This window comes from Rousettus aegyptiacus, unplaced genomic scaffold (genome assembly GCF_014176215.1).
Source record: "Rousettus aegyptiacus isolate mRouAeg1 unplaced genomic scaffold, mRouAeg1.p scaffold_m13_p_6, whole genome shotgun sequence".
Lineage (NCBI taxonomy): Eukaryota > Metazoa > Chordata > Mammalia > Chiroptera > Pteropodidae > Rousettus > Rousettus aegyptiacus.
Window position 1 is genome coordinate 78294525 of NW_023416309.1, and position 23112 is coordinate 78317636.

Genomic DNA, 23112 nt, shown 5'->3' on the forward strand with positions numbered 1-23112 from the left:
TTGCCAAGGTTGCCAGTGGCCTCCGTGCTGCCAAATCCTTGTTTATGTTTTTAACTTGTTCGTAGTTTACAGTCCTCTCAACTCTTATCATCCCACCCCACCTAGTCTTACATCCCCTGTTACTTCTTCCAGAATTTATTACTTCCTGAAAAATTCTTATTTATTTGATCACTTTTGATCACATGTTTTCTTCCCCTACCCCATGTAACCTCAAGAGAGAAGGTCTTATTCACTAAAATAAACTCCAGGCTTAAAACAGTGGCTGGCACGTGGAAGTTAGTTGAGGATCAGTTCCAGTAAAATTAGAGTGAAAACTGAAAAAGTGGAAGACATGGTATTTTGGGAACAGTGGCTCTAACCTAGGAGGGCAATAAAGGGAAGTCCCATGATTACAGCTGTGCAGCAACTAGTCTAAGCTTGAGCAGGAATAAGAATCTAGAAGTGTTTCTGGCAGGAAAAAAAGAGGCTCCATGCAACAGAGAATAAAATTGAGATGCTAAATAATCTCGAGGATTGAAAAGTACATTATCCTTCAGTCAATAAGAAAAAGAAAAGCAATTAGAAACTCCAGGAAAAACAAAAAGTTGTTATAAAACGTATTGGGCTCAATATGAAATAATTTAATATGTAGCATAATTTAGAACAATCAGTGGAGTACAATAAAAACAGTAAAAAATTCATTTGACCTTGCTGTGAAGATCATTCTCACCTGAGAGGGCAAGGATCAAGAGAGCAGACAAACAGTATGCAATCCTAGCATACTATTTGGCCCTGAGGAGAACTGTATTTACTGAATAACGTTAAGTACATTATATGCCAGTCAAGGCTGTAAGAGCTTTGCATATAATATTTAATCCTCACCACACTCTAAATTACATATTATCATTGTCCTTATTTTACAGATAAGGATGATGAGGCATGACACATTAAACCAACTTTCCTCGGTCGTATGGCTAGTGCAAGAGCTGTATTCACTTCACACCTGGGCCTGTGAGACCCAGAGGTGCACTCCCCAAGGCTGGCCCTAGAAGCCAGGCTGTTTGACCTTCAGGCAAAGAAGCATAGGACACCACGCGCTTACATATGTATGTGCAAACACACATGCACTCCTGAGAGCCAGGATGCAAAGCCACAGAGCAGCAGTAGGGTTGATCCAGGCTGGGCGGCCAGAGCAGCAGGGCCAGAGCAGGGCCTTCCTTACCTTCCTGCAGTCTTTGCAGAACACCGACGAGCTGCCCAGGAAGCCCAGCACCTCCCCACAGAGCAGACACTGGGAGAGGCCATTCCCCAGCACGTTGCGCCTCATGGTCTCCAGCCGCTCCACCAGCCGCCTGAAGCACAGGACACAGAGTCAGATGGAATGTGCTTCCTGTCTCCACTCCGTCCACTGCTGCCTGACCAGACATGGCTGCCGCGGGGCCCCAACACTATACAAACCCCATGTGCTGTTTTCTTACCTGGGGTACTGTTCCCTGCCTCACCTCTTTCCCTGGCTAATGTAACCATTCATTTCCTCACCAATATTAATTGAGTACCTATGATGTGCCAAACACTGGGATTATTGTAGCAAACAAGCCAGAGACAGACATGGTCCCTACTCTTATGGAACTTATGCTCAATAAAGTGAGAAAGTCTAGAAACAAGTGAACCAGAAAACTGACTTCGGATGGAGAAGCGCTACGAAAAAAATAAGTGGGTGGGGGAGGGAGAGGCTGAGGGGATGGGGGCATGTTACGTGATCATCAGTGAAGGCCTCTCTGAGAACATATGAGCTGAGAGCTAGAGGATGACGAGATGCAAACCATGTGAGCTAGGGGAGGACGCATTCCAGGCAGAGGGAACAGCAGGTGCAAAGGTTCGGGTTAAGAAAGGGCCCAGCACATTGGAACGCTAAGAAGGCCAGTGTGGTGAGTGAGCAGGAGCCTGGGATAAAAGGAGGCTGGAGGGGTGAGGAGGGCCCAGATTACACGGGTTTTGTAGGTCACAAAATGGAGTTTGGACTATTCCCTAAGATCATCGTGAAACTACCGAGACATTTTAAGAGGAGTGATTTGGTCTGAGTGACGTTTTAAAAGCTCACTCAGGATTACAGGGGGAGTTGAGGTGAGGAAGGCAGCAGGAGGTGGTGGGAGGTCCGGGGATGGAGACTGGGACAGGCTGCATTTCAGAGGCAACATCGATGGATCTGGGGTGAATAGAGGTAAGAGAGATCCAAGATGACACAGAGCCTTTTTGTTGAGCAACTGGGCAGATGAAGAAGCTGGAGAAAGAAAGAAAAATGCCTGTTTTTGAACCTGAGATGCTGAGTGTCCAGGAGCCTTCCCCGAACCCCACTAAGTCTGGTGCCTCTCCTTGGGGTCCCATGGCCCCTTAGCCCACTGTGACCCCTGTTTCATGACAACTTGTAATACAATACTACAGTTTCCATGAAAGTGGCAGCCACTTCTGTTTTGTTGGCTGCTTTATCTCCAGTGGACACTCAGTGAAAATTCTTGAATGAATGAAGGACAGAGTATGGATACATTATTTCCTCTAATTGTCACAACCCTCATTGAGAAGGATGCTATTTTCCCTCATTTTAAAGATGAGAAGACTGAGGCTCAGAAGATATGAAGTCACATGCCAGGGTCACACAAGTCCTAAGAGGTGAAGCCCAGGTCCACCCAGGCCCCCTTCTTGTGGCAACCCCATATTTTCCCAAGGTGGTCAGGCTTTGCCCAGGGGCTGACAGACAGCAGACTGGCCACTGAGGCTGCCTCTACCCATGTGCCCTCTAGCAAGCACTCCTGACTTCCCAGGTGTCATTGTCCCTTACCCCAGGGACCTGCAGAACCTTGGGAGCAAACCCAGTTTCAGCCTTGGCACAACCTACCTGTTCTTGGGGACTCCCTGTCAGTACAACCCTGTGCCTCCTAACTCATGAAACACACAGGACACACCACCTCCTTTTGAGATAATTAACCCGAGGCACTGCCTTTTGGGTCATTCTGCACCCCTGCCACACCCAGTGCTCAGAGAAGGGGTCAGACCACTTGAGCAGCACAGGGAAGGCAGAGACAGCAGCCCAGATAGATGAGGGGGCACAAACGTGTCCCATTGCACAAGGGAGCCGATAGGAAACATCCCCCAACTCCTCGCACACGCTCCTGGGGGAGTCTGAGGGATGCAACACTGGCATGCCAATCATCTGTCTGATCTAAACCCTTTTCGTAACACAGCGATAGTAATACATCTCTATTATTGAGGCACATACGTTAAACTGGAAAGCAGTAGTCTTTGCAGCGGTGTTTTCACTTTCTAGGACTGCATTTCCACAATGTCTGACTTTTTTTTTTAATGATTATATATTTAATAGAAAAAGATGCACAGACGAACAGGGAGATCAGAATCAAATCAACTCCTGCCCAAGGCGACGCACTGCGTTCGTGTCTTGCCCCTTGTGCTTCTCTGTGTTTTTCGGATTTTCAAGGGAGTTTGAATTGCTTTTGTAATTAAACAAACAAAAATAGACACAACAAAGCTGTTTGAAGACTGCGTAGTCGTCGGCTCTGCGTGCCTGAGGCCAGGAGAAGAGCTTAGAAGATGCTGGAGAGTGTCTCCTGCTGGACTCTGTGGTGAGACGACCCGGGTTCAGCCTCGACTTAAATCCCTCCCTGCTGGACCAGAGCTGGCCTGGCCTTGCGACTGTAGAGCTGAACAATGCCTCACGCTTTTCACCACACTCATTCATTCTTCCTCACGGCCTGGAGCCCCACATCGGCCGCTATCCCCATCTTACAGAGGGGTATAGTGAGGCTTTGCCAGGCTGGGTTACGCATCTACACCCCAGGGGTGTTCAGGCAGAGCTGACTCACTCCCCAGGGTAAAAAACCGGTCCTAGGACCCCGGGCGCCAGTCCCCCAGCCCGATGACCTGGCACTAAGCGCTCCTGCTCTCCTCTCACCGCTCGGCTCCTGTCCCAGTTCAGAGCAGCCCTTACCCTATCCTTTGTTGCTCCATGACGTCGAGCTGCTCGGCCCTCTGGATGACCTGCAGGATGGCCTCTAATTCGGCCGTGCTGAGGCACTGGCTCTTCCTCTGCTTCTCTGTCTGGTAGGTATGCACAGACCAGCCTGTCTGCAGCCTCGAGAGAGAACAACACAGAGGCCTTGAGGCCACCCCAGTGCAAACCCCGGCAGTCCCGCCATATCCACAAAGCCCCTGAGAACAGTTTGGGGAGGGCCCTGCTGCTGTGTGTCCGGAGCAAGAGGCTCAGGGAGCAGGGAAGACATCAGGCTCCAAGGGCTGGCTTTGCCGCCCACTAGCTGCTGGGCCCCACAAAGACAGCAGCACCTGGAGGGGGGGGGGGGGCAGGGGCACGGAACGTGGCCGCTGTGCAAATGGAGATGGCCATTGCCACGGCGCAGGAGGTTTTGAGGGAGGAGCACAGAAGATTATCAAGAGAAGAATGCAAACCTAGATCTGAATCAATAAGAAAGTGAGATGGAGTTAACTATGTGATAGGAAAGAACTGTAATTAGGTTAAAAATGAACCTTGAGGATAAAAGAAGATTCACAGTGTTTTGAAAACTGGAGGGTCCAAGGGCAGGAGGGTAACTGAGCTGCATGAGAGGAGGCAAAGACAGGCAAGATAGCGAGGTGGGGCTAGGGCCTGGCCTAGGGGACTCGGCCTTCTCCGCTCCACTGGGCTGCAGGAGTGACACCTCCTGAGGCTGAGGCCTCAGCAGAGCGGCAGCAGGAGACCATGTCCCAAGCTCCCTGTCCTAAGTCCCTGCATTTCCAAGACATTCTGTACTAGGTGCTAGGAACAGAGATGGACAAGATGACAGAGTCACCACCTTGGAGAACTATAACATGCTGGGGGAGACAGGTGCCCAATCAGTTACACAAATATTTACTTAAAGAAAAAATTATAGGAGCTATTCATTCAATGCATATTTATTGAACATCTCCTGTGATGCCAAGCTCATTAGGTGCTAGAGATATGCTGCTGGTGGAACAGACAGGTGGGCATTCGGAGGATGTGTAAATAAGGGGAACTGACTGACCCAGTCGGTTGGTGGGGGAGGGCACAGCACCAGCACCAGCACCCGCCTCCGTGGACGCAGCTCCTATGCAGCTCACTCTGGGCCCACTACGGGCCAGGGGTTCTGCAGGCCCCTCCCACCGGACCTCCTGTCATCCTGCAAGGCAGGCTGCCTCACTTCTCAGAGGAGGAAAGAGGTGGGGTACAGTTAGATGGCTTTCTAAAGGCCAGTCAGGGGTCAGCAGGCCTCTGGGCCGGGGGAGCTCCAGTCCGCAGCTGCTGACGGCCGGGCCAGGCTCCCCCGAGGCATCCTCTGAGCCTTGTTTCCTGCCTTCACCTGATCGCCCACCAGGTCCCACAAACTACATTCACTTATTCGTCCTCCTCCCCAGACTCACGACCCATGTCCAGTCGGGCCTTGACTCTCATTTACAGCCATGGCTGCCACTGAGCATCTTGTTCCCCTGCAGTGCCTCTCCACACAGCTGAAAGCCTGACTCAAGCTGCAAATGTAGATGAGCTGCGGTCCCTGGGGAAGAACCTTCATTGGTGCCCAGCACCCATCTGTACATCCCCCGTAGGGTGCGCTTGTCTCTCGGTTCCCCTGGCCTCACGCGGTATGCATTACCAAAAACTGCTCCTAGTTCCCTCGTTCTGAGCTGTCTCCAGACCTTTACTCATGCTGTTCCCTCACATGGAGAGCCGGACCCTCTTCCTAAACCTCCTTTACACTGGCTCACTCCTTTTTTAAGACTCCTTTGAGACATGATCTTCAATAGGAGGCTTTTCCCTGATCCCCTCCAAGATGGATTAAGAGTCCATTCTGAGCTAAGACCTGGGCATAGCTCCACCACTGGGCTTAAACATTACTTTGAGGCAAGTTGGGACCCTCTGTCTCACTTCAGAATGTGAGTCTCTGGAGGACCAGGCCCTGCTCCATCTGGCCCCGTCCACCTGTCCGTCTTCCTTTCACCCCATTCATCACCTCACTCATTCTGCATTCAAGTTGACACTGGCCCGTCTCGGGCCCTCTACATGCCATGATCCTTCTACCTCGGGGTCTTTGCACATTCTGTTCCTTTTTCCTAGAAGCTCCTCCCTATATTTCCATCTAACATTTACTCCTCCTTCAGGACCCAACATATGAATCACACTCTCAGTTAAGTTAGCACCCCCTTTACCCTAACTGCCTGTTCTCACTGTCCAAGAACATGGGTAATTAATTATGTGTACGATGCTCACTCCTCCTCACCAGTGCCTTAAGATGAGAGGCCATGTTGGTCTTGTTTACTGCTATGCAACCAAAGCCTGGCACATAGTAGGGGTCTGGAAAATATCTCATGGTGGCTGGAGGGCAGGAGGACAGACCTAGAGTTAGAGCCAGGAAAGGTAAAGTTCCCAGACTTCCTAGAGGGGCTCTCAGTACAGTGCCTGGACATGGGGATCTGGAGTACTCTCCTTTACGGCGCCTGGCATTACAAGAAGCCTGGCATTACAAGGCAGCACACCCCGGGGAGGAGATAAAAGCATTTGCTCTTCTAAAAGGTGCTACAACAGCTTCTGGCTGCTGCTGAGCACAAGACAAGGTCAGGAAGAACTGAGGAAACACCAGAGGGGTAGCCAGGGGCCCTCCCACAAGAGCACAGCTCTCCCTGGCTCCTTATACCTAGCCAGGGAGGACACGTCCTCTGGCCTGGTGTCAGAGAGAGGGAGAGGGGCTGATTTCCTCCCTGGTCTCTCCCCTGTGCCAGGGCTAAGCCATTTCAGTGAGAGAGACAAATTAACTGTCGTGCAAAGATTTCGGCAAATCATGCAGGACTCCGCTCTTTGGGTGTATCAGATTAATTTTTCTCTCCACCTTTGATGTTTCAGCTCTGTGTCCCCGCAGGCTCATAACATCTAATTGCAAATTTCTTGAACTAGGTCCCATTTGGGAATTGCTGACTCCTGTAATTGGCAAAGTATGACAGATGAAGGAGACTCTTGGGCTTATGTGACACCAGGAACCCCCAACTTCCCAGTAAGATAGGGAGACAGAAAGGCAGGAGAGGCATCTGGGAGCCCCTGTCTCTAGCCACAGGGGGACAGCGGGTATAGACAGCTTGACCAAACTGGAGCTGAGGGGTCACCGGGCCGAGGGATAACAAGAAAACCAGGACCCCAAGGGGACAAGACAGAACCAGAGAGACCATGACAGGAACGTGAGGAGCTCTGGGATGCCCCAAGGCTGGCTGTGCGTTTCAGCCAGGAGGACGCTTTGATTCATTTGATGAGGCTTCAGCCTTAGGTCCTGTCTGCCAGTGCTGGACACTCAACTTTAAAGTGGGCTTCCAGGGATCAGAGGCGCCCCACCTCCAGGGGCTCAGGGACTGAAGGCTCAGTGACCAGTGACGGAAGGGGGTGGGACATACGGTTTTAACAGAGAAGGCAAGAAAGGAAGCGGTCTGGGTCCCTGCAGCTTGTTGTGCTAGGAGGAACATAGGTGCTGGAGTCAGAAGATCCAGGTGTGGGTCCGGGCCCTGACACTTACAAGGCAAGTGACTCGGGCAAGGAGCCAGCCCCACTTTCCTCACCTGAGAAATGGGGATAAATTCTATATGATGGTTAAATGAGTGAAGAGGTCTGTTCAGTGCCCAGCTCAGGGTGTGGGGTATGATGTTTATTACATAGGTACTTGTCTCCAAACTTCCCTCTCTGGGTTCCTGGGACCGAAATGTTCCAAAGGGAGATGGGGAGCAGGAGGGGGAGGGAGGGGGAAGCCTGGCCGGGCCTCGGAGGTACTCACTTGGCTCGCAGGGCAAGCTGCCGATCATTGGGGCAAACCCACTGATCACTCCCACTGCCAAAGATAGTGTCTGCCATGCTTAGAAGCCCAGGCGGGGTGGGGACTCACATCTGAGGTGAGAAGAGGAAAAAAAAAACACGTCATTGGCTGGGGTGCAGATGGCATACAGAGTCCCTCAGGCTCCAAACATTGGCGCTTCCAAACTCTCCCCATACGTTGCCCCCACTGACAAGTGGAATCTCACCATTAGAATGACTCCGCCAACTAAATACGGTTCCCTCCATGCTCCTCTTTCAAAAGGCTCATAATTCTGGGAGGGGTGGCTATGTGGATCATGTAGTTAAGTGACAAGATTGAGCATGACTGGCAGGACCTCAAAGGGTTAGAATCAGAAAGAAGAGGCAACTGCAAGAATTTAACGTAGTTGGCAAGCCCTTAGTGCATTTAATTCCTGCTTCCCTCCACGTACAGCCACTGCTGTGCTTAGCATGTCCTCAGCAGAAGTGACCCTGGTTGCGGGTAGGTGGAGAGGAGATGGCTAGACCGCCTGGGCAAACCCTACATGGCTCCCAAACATGGGGGACCTGGCAGCAGCCTCCCCAGGCGCATGAGTGTGGCTGAAGCCAGTTACCATCCTCAGCTGTGCATACAAGGTCTTCACAGACTCTGGTCCCCAAGATGTTCTGCTAACAGTGCTCTCCAGAGCAAGGAGGAGGGCAGGGAGTGACAGCTGCACCAGGACTGCCGCCCTGCACAACTGTCTACCGGGACTACAATGTAAATGGTACCCTTGGAAATCCTATAGGGAGGTGACCCTGCTCCTGAACTTCCTGGTGGTTTAACTTGTACAGTGCGGCTTAGCTGGCTTTCTCCTTACCACCAAGGATATGTGTTAGGGGGAGAAAAAGGAGGGGAAGAGAGAGATGAGTTTGAGAGAATCTCAATCTTAGAGCAAAGACGAGGGGCTGTAATGAGTTATCCATACTCCCCTGGTCTAATCCCATCTAGACCAGGGTTTCTCAAACACAGGACTCTTTCACACTCTTAAAAATTACTGAGGTTGGATATTAGTATTACAGTCCCTCAAATGTTAAACAGAGTTGCCCTATAACCCCCAAACTACTGCTAGTTATATATATCCAAGAGAACTGAAAACACACATCCACACAAAAATTTGTACATGAATGTTCACAGCAGCATTATTCATAATAGCCAAAAAGTGGAAACAATTCAAATGTTTATCAACTGATGAATGGACAAAACATGGCATATCATACAATGGAATATTATTCAGCCATAAAAGGGACTGAAGCACTGAAACTTGTTATAACATGGATGAACCTTGAAAACATTATGGTAAGTGAAAGGAGCCGATTACAAAAGACCATGTACTGTATGCTCCCATTTGTATGAAATGTCCAGAACAGGCAAATCCAGAGACAGAAAGTAGACTGGTAGTTATCAGGAGCTGAGGTGGAAGGAAAGGAAGAATGGGGAGTTTCTAATGGGTTCAGGGAGTCTTTTTGAGGTGATGAAGTATTCTGGGATTAGATAGCGGTGATGGTTGCACAATTTTGTGAATACACTAAAACCATTGAATTGTAGCCTTTAAAAGTGTGAATCTTATAGTATGAGAACTACATCTCATTTACCTGTTATTAAAAAAATTCAAGTCTAAATGATATGGGCTATATCTATTGATATTTACCATATTAGAAATTAAAATTGAGAAAAAAATTTATAATTCATTAAAAAACAATAAATCCATTAGATGTTCATATATTTTACAAAAAAAGTAACTATTTTTCAAAACAAAAAATCTTAGTGAGGATAATAGCATTGTTTTATGTTTTTACAAATCTATGTAACGTTTAGCTTAACATAAGGCCGCTGGATGTTCACATCTGATTTTTCACTCACTCTTTTGGAATCTGTGGTTTTGTTAAAGTTCATGACGGACATCCAGGCTCTCACGGGTATAGGTACTAAGAATGGAAAAGGGAGGAGCATCTTAATAGCCTTTCTAGATGATTGTGGCTGTTCTTTCATCCTGCACCAAAACAACACAACAGTCGGTTGTTTCTTAGAGATTAGTTCCAATGTGGCATCTGAAACCGTATCAATGAACTTTTCCTCTTATGTACATTTGTGAGAAGATGAGGCCAAACATCTTATTATGATGACGAAAATAGTTTTGACGTTGTAGACCCCTGACCTGTTGGGGAACCTCAGCCCATAGTTTGAGAAAGTCTGTTCCAGACCAATGTCACCCATTTTCGTGATGACCAGCAGGGGGCAGCGTACACACTGCAGCTCACTGACCCACACAGGGACCAAACCCACCACTTTGACCTCAGGGTTTCTCTATCCCATGCGGCCACCCAGGCATCTGTTCTCCACTATGGACCACTTAGGGAAAGAGACATGGGTGGAGACCCCATGGCCAGACCCAATACTGGAGTGCCACTATCACCAAAGCCCTATTCAGATTTAAAGTCTTGTACTCCCCCAAATTAGGCTAACAAATAATCCAGGAAAACACAGATAGGGTAACAAATGATACTTATCAAATAACTTTAAACAAGTGTCGTACTCCTATGCACTATGATTTGTTTTGCTTTTTTAATTTCTGTTATCTTGTGAACAGCACAGTCACACTGCTGTATAGGTGTGAAAAGCATTACTCTGTTCCAAGTAAACATTTAAAACACACTACATCTCAGTAGCCCAGTTTCATTATTATTCTAAAGTAGTAGTATGAACAAACAAAACAAAACAAAACACTCATAGATACAGAGAACAAGCTGGTGACCACCAAACTGGGAGGCGGGGTATTGGGGGCTGGGTGATAAAAGTGAAAAGGTTAAGAAAAACAAATAGTCCCCCCCTTATCTGTGTGGAATACATTCCAAGACCACCAACAGATGCCCGAAACCACACACAGCACATACACATACAAAGTTGTTTCCTATTTATACATACCTATGATAAAGTTTAATTTATAAATTAGGCACAGTAAGAGATTAACAATAACAATAATAAATAGAACAATGGTAACAATATACTATATTAATAGTTATGTGAATGTAGTCAAACTCTCTCAAAATATCTTATTGTATTGCATTCACCTTTCCACCTAAAGGAAGCAATTCATGGCTTCTCTTTGGCATATCTGATTGGCAGCGTCACTGCTCTTGTGCATTGGGGCCATTATCAAGTGAAATAAGGGTGACTTGAACACAAGCACTGAGATACTGGGACACTCAATTTGATAACCAAGACAGTTACGAAGTGACAAACGGTGGAAGCATGTACATCATGGATGGATATGCTGGATAAAGGGATAATTCATGTTCCAGGCAGGATGGAGTGGGATGGCATGAGATTTCATCACACTACTCAGAACAGCACACAATTTAGAACTTATGATTTGTTTATTTCTGTAATTTTCCACTTAATAATTTTGGGTCAAGGTTGACTGTAGGTAACTGAAACCACAATAAGTGAAACCATCGAAAGTAAAACTGCAGATAAGGGGGGACTACTAAATTCTGGGAGCTTCAATAAATGGAAGTGATGGTCTCCCTTAGAGGCTGTGACCTGGGTTAGCTGGATGCCTCTGCAGACTCTTGTCATTGCCTCACAGATACCAGCGCTCCTGCTTTGCTTTGGCCTGCAGGGGGCGCCACGTCTCAGGCCACTGCTCCTAGGACTGGAAGGCCCTGAGTCCTCCTGCCCATCTTGGGTCAGCTGGGTGCTGTGAGTATGGCATGGCCCCTCTTCTCTGCCAGGCACCCCTACAGAAGCAAGGAGCACCAGTAGTGACCCAGGAAGGGAGAGGCAAGCCAGAGAACCTCAGGGTGGGAAATCCATCTTCTGAAGAAACTTCTAAACCAAAAGGGTGAGGAGCTGGCAGAGGGAAGCAGGGAGAAAGAAGGGGTCCTGTGCTCTTATGGTTAAAACTTGACCTCCTTTACGGTGGGACAGGTGGGGACATCCAGGGGAAGAAAGCTGCAGCAAGCCTTCACAGCCCCAAATGGATCCCCTTAATAAACTCCTTGGGGATACACTCTATTTTCTCCCTTGGGGTCACTTCCTAGTGTGGCCAGAGTTTTGGGATCACTGGCAAGGGAGCCCAGAAACTAACAGTTATCTATCCTCTGATCCATTTGGGGGCCATTCTTTTCCTTTTCATTTTTTTTTAACTTTAGCCAAACAACTCCATGATCACCCACAAGGTATTTTGTTCTGTTTTTCCTAAATCTAATCATTGCTGGGGTTTTTTTGTTTGTTTGTTTGTTTTGTTTTTGTTTTGCTTTGTTTTTGGTTTGACAGAAGAGAAAAGAGAGAGGTTAAAAAACTGAGAAAAAGCCACATAGCTAGCTATGCCAGTCTACTAACCCTTAACCAGTATTACTTTCTCTGCATCAGGCCATTTTGTGCCCCAAGTGCAGAGGGAAAGGTTTTGGAGCGGTCAGGAAGGTGGAAAGAAGACTCAACTAGGAGAGAAAGACCCATGAAAATCTGGCTTTTATACAAACTTACTGGAAGACCAGAGACAAATCAGTTCTCTTCCCCGGGCCTCTGTTTCCTCATCGGTACCCAAGAGAGCTGAGACAGACAGGAGGGACTGCCCTGTGCCTGATTCCACACTGCCAGGTTGCAGGAGGGAGGCACAGGTGGCAGGCAGGGGACTAGAGAAGGGACCAGGGGCAGGTGGTTGGTGGCTGCTCCAACCTGGGAGGTGGGATCTAAGCCCCTATCCCAGCCTACTTGCTGGGGCGGGGAGCGTGTCTCGTGTCCCCTACCCAACCCTCTTACTCCTGGAGCTTCAGGGAAGTTGAGCCCCTAGAGTCATGTGCTCTAGGGAGTTGGGAAGTTCTAGGGAGATGGGAAGATGTCACCTACTGGGGTTTTAGGCCATGGGTAGATCTGTTAGGATCTTCAACAATGCTAAGTTTGTGGCTGAGCATGTTCACAGGGGTGGCTCCAAGTGAGAATCCTGGCCCTCATCCAGGGGCTGCCGTGCACGCCCTGGGCTGTGGCTGGCACCTTAGAAGACACAGCTGTCCTTCGCCACATAGAGCAACCTCGGGACAGATGGTGGGAGAGGAAGGGCAGCTTGAGGACCCATATTTTAGGAAACAGCCAACAAAGTCAGCTTAGGTTCTCCAAACCTCTTCAGTCTGAGCCAGCTGCCAGCTCCCTGACTTGCCAGCAAACTCGTCTCTGACGTCTCGCACCCCCTTTGACCAGGGGTTCCTCTGTCAAACTGTGTTCACCACCACCCAACACACCCTTCCTGGGCTCTGCTCCCCATGGAGTGGGGGTTTCAAGCAGAAGGGCCCCTTCCCAAGGCCCTGTGTATTGGGCCCATGCCCTCTTAAGAGCCGGGTCCTTAAAACTTCCAAGGAGCAGTGTTGTGTGAGTTGAATATGGATGCACCCTTGGATTAATAAATGTCAGTCTTTCCTGGACAGAAATCAAATGACACAGGAACAAAACAGAGGCTTAAAGAAGGTAAAAGCAGGGAAAGAGAACCCACACATTCACGGGGGAAGCTTGGGACTGGCTGAGGGTCTGAAGGGGACCAGGGGCAGCGGGGTTTTTGGAAAGAGGACTTCAGGGAGCTTGGTCTTTCTTTGTAAGTGAAGGGACAAGAGACATACAGGGTGGGCTTGCCTCTGATGTCCTTCCAGCTGTGAGAGAAAGAGGCTGAAGGAGACGGGTGTGTATATGTGGTGCGTGTATGGTGTGTGTGTACTGTGTGTGTGGTGTATGGGGTGTGTGGCATACGTCAAGTTGTTAGTGTGCATGTGGGGGTGTGCGGCATGTATGTGTACATGGTGTGTTTGTGTTCTGCTGGGGAAGGAAGCCAGTCCTGGGGGAGGTAGACGTTCTCCCTGAGAACAGGCCCAGAGGTCTTCCTTCTTTGACATGTTTCCATCTCTCCCTCCCCTTAGGCAGTGGGCTCCCCGGGGGACCCTGTGTCCTCTCTCTCTCTCTCCATCCCTGCACAGGGCCAGCTACAGAGTAGGTATTCAGCGAATATCTGTTCGATTGAACTGATTTAATCAGAGATGGCCTTTCCCAGACAAGGAGGAATTCAGACAACAAGCCAGACGTGCTCAGAGCAGAGATGGGCTCTAACTGCCTCTGTGACTTATTCACTCACAGGCAGTTTGTCTCTCAGGATTCCCCCAGCGGGTAGTCAGTGCCCAGGGGCCCCATCTGACAGCTGAGCTGCCTCCCCAGGCGCCAGTGTGTCCACAAGGCCTCCAGGCGCTGTCTGCACCCACTGAATAAACAAGCTCAAGGGAGGCTGCACCCTCTTGACTGCTTCTAAACTCTGCAGCATTGGTGCTCAGGGGACCCTATTGTGGGGAGGAGGGAGGGAACAGGCATTGCCCGAAGATCATTTCCTGAGAAAAATCCCTGGAGGATGGAGCCCCAGGCAACTTTCAGAGGCAAATCTGTAAACAACATACACATTTTTAGACGAAGATCCAATCCTCCTCTCCCTGAAGTCAAAAGCTCATCACCCTGGGCGTGCTGACCACTGCAGGCAAATGCTGTGTGGAGTCACAGCGGACTGTGCAGCGATGGTCAAACTGCAGCCTCACGGGGTCATCTGCTGGGTAATGTCGAATATTAGAAAGAAAAAACACCCTAAACTCACCTACCACCCACCTCCCGATGAAGACTCTTAACACCTTAATAGAAGATCTTCCAATTTTTTCCTAGGTATTTGTATATAGATTTTAAATAAAATCGGGTTATTATTATATACAGTTTGCTTTGTTTTCTCATCACACTGTATTTTCCCACATTATTAAAAGTCCTCCAAAACATGATTCTTAATTTTAACTCAGTGTTTTGGAGATATTTTATCATTTTCCCATTTGACAGTACATAGATTGGATCCAATTTTGTAATAATTATATTCAATAGTAAAATAAATACCCTGGGAGATAAACCCCTATGCCCATCTCTGATTATTTCCTTAGGATAAATTCCCAATAGGAAAAGGAAATGCGTTTTTTTTATATGCATTTTCCAGACGACTTTTACTACAGTAAAGACTTTTACCACGGGAACGTTCGCGGCCACTCGGCGCTCTCGGTTGCAGGCCCCGGGCCTGCCCCCCCAAAGTGCGTCTAAAATTGTTCACTACAAAAAGTTCTGCTGGAGGCGGCTATGTCCCGCCAGCCTAATACAGAGTTTGTATTTTCAGAGTCGGCACTCAGAGATGGAAGATCCTCTCTGTAAATCTCCAATAAGTTGCTCCTAATAATATAATATAATATAATATAATATAATATAATATAATATAATATAATATAATAATTTGAAAAAAGGACTCCTCTCCATAAACATTCGAGTCTACTGCAAGTCTTCTCTCCCCTTAACAAGCTCAGGGGCTCACACTCTGACAGAGAGCACAGGCCTTTAGAACCCAGAGTGAACTGAGTGGTCACCTAACACCTCTATAGCCCAGTGGTCTCTAAAAAGGCCGGGGGTCTCTGCCTCTACCACAGGCTTCCAGTGAGGACGAAACGAGAGCAAACTCCTGTGAACTCCACATTGCTTCTAGTCCAGGAAAAGACTGCTGTCCGACACCCAACCTTCTAAAATTTACAACCACTTTAACAGTGTGGAAAACATTGCCAGCCTGCAGCAACCTCTAGGATGTACAAGACTGTGAATAAGATACTGTGAAAAACCACCTGCCCTTAGAGAAGGACTGTACACACCACGGGGTTTCTGCCCCACCTACGTGGGCCAGGACGGGGACGGCAGCAATGCCCGAGCAAGGACAGCTCCTTTCACCCATGCCTTTCCCCAGGTGCGGTCATCTCTCCCACCTTCAGACCCTGGCATTTTCCACCTCCTTGATTTTACTTCAGGGAAACTTGTGCTGATACAAATGGTGCAGTGCTAATGGATGACCTTGTGGGAAGAGAAGAAATGATACAGGGAGAACAGTGGGGAAGAGGCGAGCAGAACGAAAGGGCTAAAGGAAACCGTGGGGTCTAGGAGGGGATACCGCATGCGAAGGCAAACGCGAGCCAGCAGCAAGTGCAGGGCACTGACAGAGAACGAAAACGCATCCTTCCACACGAGGTGCGAGAGGTTTGCTCCCAAGCCCTGATGAACGACAGGCCTGGCCCAGGTGACCCATAGACTCGGAAGCAATAAATAAATTGTTGTAAACCACTGAGTTTGGGGGACGTTGTTATGCAGCATTATCATGGCAATATGTAACTGACACGAATGGAATTTGGTAAATAAAATCCTAACCCTAACCTCCATATCTGGAGCTGTTCAGAGTTTGATTTTCAAACTTGTGAGCAGTGGAAAGACCAAAAGACCAGATGGGGAAGCAAATGGGAGACACAAGAGGTGAACAAAACCCAGCCCGCTCCCCACCCACATGCCAGATCAAGAACCCTGTGGAGAAGGGTTTGGGGAAGGGCCCGGAGCCTTCTCATGTGGCCAGTGCAGGGTTGGGAATGAGGCTTCATCCCCGTGCCAAAGCTGAGCAGAGGCCTGGAGAGCTGACTGGAAAGGATTCAGAGCCTGCATTCAACCTCTGCAGGAAAGAACGCAATGACCCTTTAGTCATGCCTACCCTGAGCGTGGGAGGGGAGCGTGGCTGCACATTCGCTACTCCCAAGACGGCTAGCTGTGCATGGGCTGGGTGACAGGGGAGGAGAAGAGAGCTAAATGGGGAAGAAAAAGCAGCAACAAATATAAAAAAATACTTGCCACCAAGCCAGAGCTTCCCGAGGCCTCAAAGACACCTGTAAGAGCCCTCAGTTCTACACCCAGGTATTAATATTCCAGGGAACCCTTGGCAACAGCCCTGACAGCTGCTCTGTTACTATGATACGGGAAACATGATAATAGCAGCAAGATAAGGTGAGCTGAGACATCAACATTTCCTCTACCTGTCACGCTGCACTGGGAGGATGAAGGATTCAGACAAGAAGCCTTGAAGGTCTGTCTGAAAACTGAAGGAACCTCTCTGCGTGTCTGGGGCTGATTACGTATGAGGCAGGGCTCAAGGGGATTCAAGAGATGAGACAGGAGCCCCAGGGAAGCTACTGCCTGTCAAATGTCCCTAGAACTCGCCCTGTCAGCAGCCATTCTGCCAGATCTGCTTCTACAGGTGGCTCTTCCTTCACTCTCCCGGTTTGATTTTCCTCCACTCCTGCCCAGACTGTGGCAATAGCTTCTCAATTGGCCTTTGGACCTCTTGGGGCTCACCTCCCTCCCTTCACTTGCACCCAAAGAGGTTGTCCCTAAATCACAGTTGAGGCCCTGTGATTTCCTTGCTCAAAAACCTTCAATGGCTCCCCACTGCCGAAGGAAAAAATCCAAAGGTCATTCATGATTGACCCAAACTACCCTTCCAGTCTCACCTGCCAACATATCCTTGTACAAAACTCATGCTCCAGTCACGAGAAACCCGGATGCACTCCGGCTGCTCAGCCTTGTCCCAGAACTTCTTACATGAAACACCTTTCCTGCAGCTTGCCTACCTACGAAGGCCCAGCTCCCCTTCTCTGGGAATTTTCTAGCTCTTCCCCCTCAATTTCCATTTGGAATAAACTCCATTGCCTCCCCTCAACATCTCACTCTGATTTGTACCGCAGGGGGACTTTACCTCTGCTACCCTAAGAAGACTGAAGCTCTCAGGATGAATCTTGGTGTTCCTGGGCTAGACAGTGCCTGAAACATGGCGGGTGTCCACTACACATTTACTAACCTTCAAGAGACTTCACTGAAGCCCATAGAATAATACCCAGCCTCCCAGTCTAAAATGTAAGGCGCTGTTTTGCAATCTCTCCTACCCCCTCTCTTTAACCTGCCATCCTCCTAGCCACATGTAGGTCCACACACTAAACAGGTCTCATCTGTGATACCTGCCTCTTAAAGTGGTTTACACCAACTAAAACCATGGGAAATCTAGAAAGGACTCCAATTCTTGAGAAATGACCAACAATGACATATCTGGGCACAGTCAATGTCAAAATGACAAATAACTTAGAAAGCGTTACAGCAAGATTAGATGCAAGAAGTGGAACCAAATGGAAGACACATTAAGGGTACAATATAACGTTAGAGGAGTAGGGTTTTGAATTATGGATGAATTTAGACCAGTAATACTTTTCTAAGGAGGATTTAAAGAGCTAAACAAATAAGGGCAACCTATCTGTCCTCATGGCCCCCACTCAGATTCCTCCTCTTGGGTGGGGCTCTCTTAAACCCTACCAGCCCTTGCTCAGATTCCTGTAGCCTTTCTTGTCTGTGCCCTTCAAGGAGCAGTCAATCCTGGACACCCCATGGCTTGTTCTGCGGCACATCCCTGCTGAGTCACAGAGCTAAGCATCTGCTGTTGTCCTGAGAAGGACAAGCAGCAGCCACTTTTTGGCTTCATTGCCCACATTCATTCAACAAACATGCGCTGAGTGTCAATTATGCATCAGGCACATGCCCAGCATCTCAGCTCACTGCAGGGTGAGCTAGGGTTGTATTTTGTACCCCCAGAAGGCCTCACGTGGTGCACAGAGGGGAAGTCTTATTTAATTGCTGTGGGGTCTTCCCCCAAGGAAAGTAAATCCTCACCATTCCGCTGGACCCGAATCCCTGCCTGCCTCTTTGTTGAACTGAAACCGTTTTCTCATTTCTAGGCTGAAATGCGTGCAAAGCCTCCAAGATGAGATGCAAAGCATCCCACTCCCCCCTCACTTCAAGTGTCAGCCTTCTCATTTCAACAGCCACAAGCTCTGCCTATGTCCCCAGAGGCACAGCTCACTTTTGTCATTAGAAAGGCTTGAAACAGGGCAGGGAGAAATCCCAAATCAAGGCGATCACAGAGTTGAGGCTGGATACAGGGTAACCAGACTCCTCAGGCAAGAGTCAACCAGAACACATAGGATGGCGAGGGCCTCACAGCCCGGCTGCTGGGCACAGAGCAATCCCATCAGGCACACGGTATTAGTCTTTTAGGGCCTGTAACAAATTACTACAAGCTGGGAGGCTTGAGACAGTTCTAGAGCCTAGAAGTCCCAAACCAGGATGTCAGTAGGGCAGAGTTCTCTCTGAAGGATCTAGAGAAAGATCTGTCTCATGCCGCTCTCTCAGCTTCTGGTATTTGTTGGCAATCCTTGGCATTCCTTGGCTTGTACCTGTATCAATCCGATCTCCTTCTTCGTCTTCACAGGTATTCTTCTGTGTCTCTACATGGCCATCTCCCTATGTGTCTTTTCATCACATGGCCATCTTCCCTCTGTGTCTCTCTTCTTATAAGGACACTCATCACATTGGATTAAGATTAAAGGAGAGTCCAGTATAACCTCATCTTAACTAATTACATCTGCAATGCTGTTTTCTCCAAATGAGGTCACAGTCTGAGGTTCAGGGGGTTAGGACTTCTGCATATCCTTTTGGGGGACACGATTCAATCCATAGCACATGGAAAAAAAAGAACCCAGAGCCCTACCTTGGGGGTGGGGGACAGCAGGCACGGTGAACCCTTAAGTATGTGTGCATGGACGTTTATTTAAGCTGTTCTAAAGTGTCGCCTTGAACTCCTGGGATGCTAAGGGCCAGGAGAGGGTTCTAAATCTGAGACAGGGAGTTATCATGTTTGATGCAAAAAGGGTACAGGAAAACTATCTCCTTTGATCACTGCTTGTCTTGGGAGTTCTTAATAGGGGGGCTGTGAACTTGGATTGGAACAAATTATATCTTTATTTTCATCAACCTACAACTGAAATTTTCTATTTATGAATATTGGCAACACATCACAGTATTATTAGTACCTGTGCCTTGGTCCTCAATAGAATCTCAAATATTTTCATATCACAATACAGTGTTCAGATATTATTTATGCTCACTACTTTTAAATTATCATAGTTATTAAACCTACTGCAAGGCTGTTTATGTAATGTTCAATAAAAAAGCACACAGATTACTATATTAAAAGTTTGGTTTTAAAAAATATTCTAATAACTGTAAGTCCCTGTAATTGGTTTCCTCTGCATTTAAAACCATTATTTTGAGAAAGGTTCTACAGGCTATCAAAAAAGGGTCGATGGCAGAAGAAAAAAGAACAAGAGGTGGAATTAGAGTTCAACACAAAGGTTGTCAGAATAAAATCAAGCCTCAGGGTAAGCAGGTGTCCATAGCCCCGGGGACTCTATACTCAGAAAATGTCCATGTCTCCCAGGGGCTGCCGGGCACCTGGCCGGGGGCCTGCAGTGAGGGGTATTAATGCTGTTTGCCTTTTAGTGCAGAAATACAAGCCTGCTTCCATGTGTGCAATTTGTGTGTGTCTGGAAAGTCCCAAGCAAACAGAACTTTTGCGAAGAAATATGATTTCGGCTCAAATATGGAGCTGCTTATTGGAGGCACCCAAGAGAAACCTCTCTATGAAGCAGAGAAACCTCTGGAAGGAAAACAGACCCACCTCTTCTCACCTGCTGGCAAAGTCCCCAATCCTCAGGTGTGTTGACAGGGGCAGTCCCCCTGGTCCCTGGGAGCAGCTTCCCACACTGCCGGCTCCCCTAGTGGCCCCTGCACAGCCCTACCAGGGCACCAGTTCTCCAGTGGGTTTTGTTGGGCTCTGCCAAGGACTTCATCCTCCTTCCGCTCACTTCAGCAGAGCTGGGGCAGGGACCCTGGCCCTGGCTGTTTGCTTAAAGCCAGCTGTCAAGGCAATCCCCAGCTGACCTAGACTGCTATCTGTGGGCCAGCTGTCCCCAGTCGTTCATGGAAATACAAACAGGCGTTTCTCTGTTCCAACTCCAAGGTTAAGTGCCATGCTGCCTGGGGGCCAGCTGTCAATTTCTCTGCACACTCCCTGTTCCACCAGCAGAGGCTAAGACTTCAAACAAGTGGGGATGCCCGTCACAAACAACCACAGTGAAGACTGCTGGGGGATCAAGCAATGGTGGTGGTGGGTGGGTTACCTGAGAGTAAAAGAGGGGACCACCCCGGAATGTGGCTTGGTACAGAGAAGATGAGCAGGGGGAAGGCCAAAAAGAACCACCAGGATTTTGCCAGTAGGTTTCAAGGCTTTTTAGGAGGAGCCTGCAAATTAAAACATTGCTCAGCCTGACCCCGAGCTACCAAAATGAGAAGAGACAGCAGGAGCTGCCTACCTGCCGGGTGTGTGCCCAGAGCTGGCCACCTGAAATTCACTGCAATCCCAAGGGGACGGTATGACCCCCTCCCTTCCAAAGAAGGGGCTCAGATCTGACACTTGGGAGGCAAAGCCACTGGCTCAAGGCCACACAACTGGCCCCCGGCACCCAGTCGGGCCCAACTAACTACACTGAGCCCAGGCACTTTCTATCCTTCTCTCAGCTGCCAAGGAGCCCTGGCTTTCACATGTGGCACCCAGTGAAAGCAACAGACCAGAAGGTCTTCTCCAAGCATCTGCCATGTTCCCTGCATCCAGAAGTGTGCCAGGAGTTCACAGGAACTGAGACATGCAGGAACTGGCCAAATAGGAGTTCTGAGAAGGCTCAGAGTTACCTGGGCTGGAGCAGCCTGGAGGTATTGCAGAAGAAGCAGGCTGGCATGGGTTTCCTAGAGCAGGCAGCGGCTGAGGTTAGAAGCACGAGGCCCACCATACAGTCAGCAGAGGCCTCCACTACCCTGCTTTAAGTGCTGCTGTTGTCCCTCCCTGTGCCCGCAGAGCAGAGAGGCAGGAAAACACAGGTCTTCTGATGGCCCCTGCTCCCTCCTATTCCCACTGCCTGACTGAGGTGCTCCCCGCAACATCAGTCACCCCACAATCCTAAGTGGTTCCACTGCTTCCAGGTTTCCCCATCCAGACCCGGTCAATCCTGCCACCAGATGGGCCCTCCAAAGGTCCAGCTCTGCTCGGACACTTCCGAATCAAGCCCAGCGTCCTCGCTTGGGAGTTCATGGCCATCCACAGACTCTGTCCCACTTTGGCAAGTTTGTCTCCAGACAAATGGAAACATTTGGCATTATCCCCCATTCTCAAGCCTATGGCTCCCCCAGGCAGGCCCCTCTTGCTGCCCTTACTCCAAACCCACTGCCACAGCATGAAGCACTTCTCCCTCCCTGGCATCTTCACAAATGCTTAACCTTTACCGCTTCCCAGCACTTCCCAGTTTCCACTGGTTTATGAATGTGTTTGACTTCTACTAGACCAAATGCTCCTTGAGATACTTAAAACATGAGCACTAGAATAGAATTGGAACTCAGAAATAAATACCTATGATCAAGTGATTTTGAACAAGGGTGTTAAGACCATTCAGTGGGGAAAGAAATGTCTTTTCAACAAATGGTGCTGTAACAACTGAGCAGCCATATACAAAGAACGAAGTTGGACCCTTACATCACACCATTTAAAAAATTTAATTCTAAGTGGTTTAAAGACCTAAATGTAAGAGCTAAAACTATAAAATTCTTCGAATATAGGTGTAAATCTTCATGAACTCAGATTTGGCAGTAATTTCTTAGATATAACACCAAAAGCGTAAGCAACAAAAGAAAAAATAGATAAATTAAACTTTATCAACATTAAAAACTTTTCTGCCCCAAAGATCGCTATCAAGAAGGTAAAAAGACAACCCACAGAATGGGAAAACATATTTTCAAATCCTATATCTGATAAGGATCTAGAACCCCCACCCCTACACACACCCATATCTTACAACTCAACAATACCAAGACAACCCAATTAAAAAATGGGTGAAGGACTTGAATAGACATTTCTCGAAAGATATACACATGCCCAAGAGCACATGAAAAGATGGTCAACATTATTAGCCATCAGGAAAATGCAAATCAAAACCACAATGAGATACCACTTCACACCCAGTAAGATGGCTATAATTTAAAAAATGGAAACTAACAATCATCGGTGAGGATACAGAGAAATTGGAACCCTTGTATATTGCTGGTATGAATGTAAAACAGTACAGCCACTGTAAAAACAGTTTGGCAGTTCCTCAAAAAGTTAAATATAGAACTGCCATATGACCCAACAATTCTATGCCTGGGTATATCCCAAAAGAAATGAAAACTGGTGCTCAAACAAAAATTTGTACACAAATATTCATAGCAGCACTAGTCACAATAGCCAAAAGGTGGAAACAATTCAAATATCTATAAACTGATGAATGGTTAACAAAAGATGGTAAACCTATGTAATGGAATATTATTCAGTCATAAAAAGGAACTAAGTACTGATTAACGCTATAACATCAAAGAACCTTGAAAACATGCTAAAAGAAGCCAGTAACAAAAGACC

The 23112-nt window shown here is 48.1% G+C and overlaps 1 protein-coding gene across 1 annotated transcript in view; it reads right to left on the bottom strand.

Moving 5' to 3' along the window:
- RPH3AL (rabphilin 3A like (without C2 domains)) overlaps nucleotides 1-22262 on the bottom strand; it is a 96338-nt gene extending 74076 nt beyond the window's left edge. The window contains 4 exon segments of the mRNA XM_036223434.1: nucleotides 1202-1331; nucleotides 3980-4123; nucleotides 7812-7921; nucleotides 20290-22262. Of these exon segments, the coding sequence (XP_036079327.1) occupies nucleotides 1202-1331; nucleotides 3980-4123; nucleotides 7812-7888 (351 nt within the window). The 5' untranslated portion in view covers nucleotides 7889-7921; nucleotides 20290-22262.
- Between the last annotated feature and the right edge of the window lie 850 nt (nucleotides 22263-23112).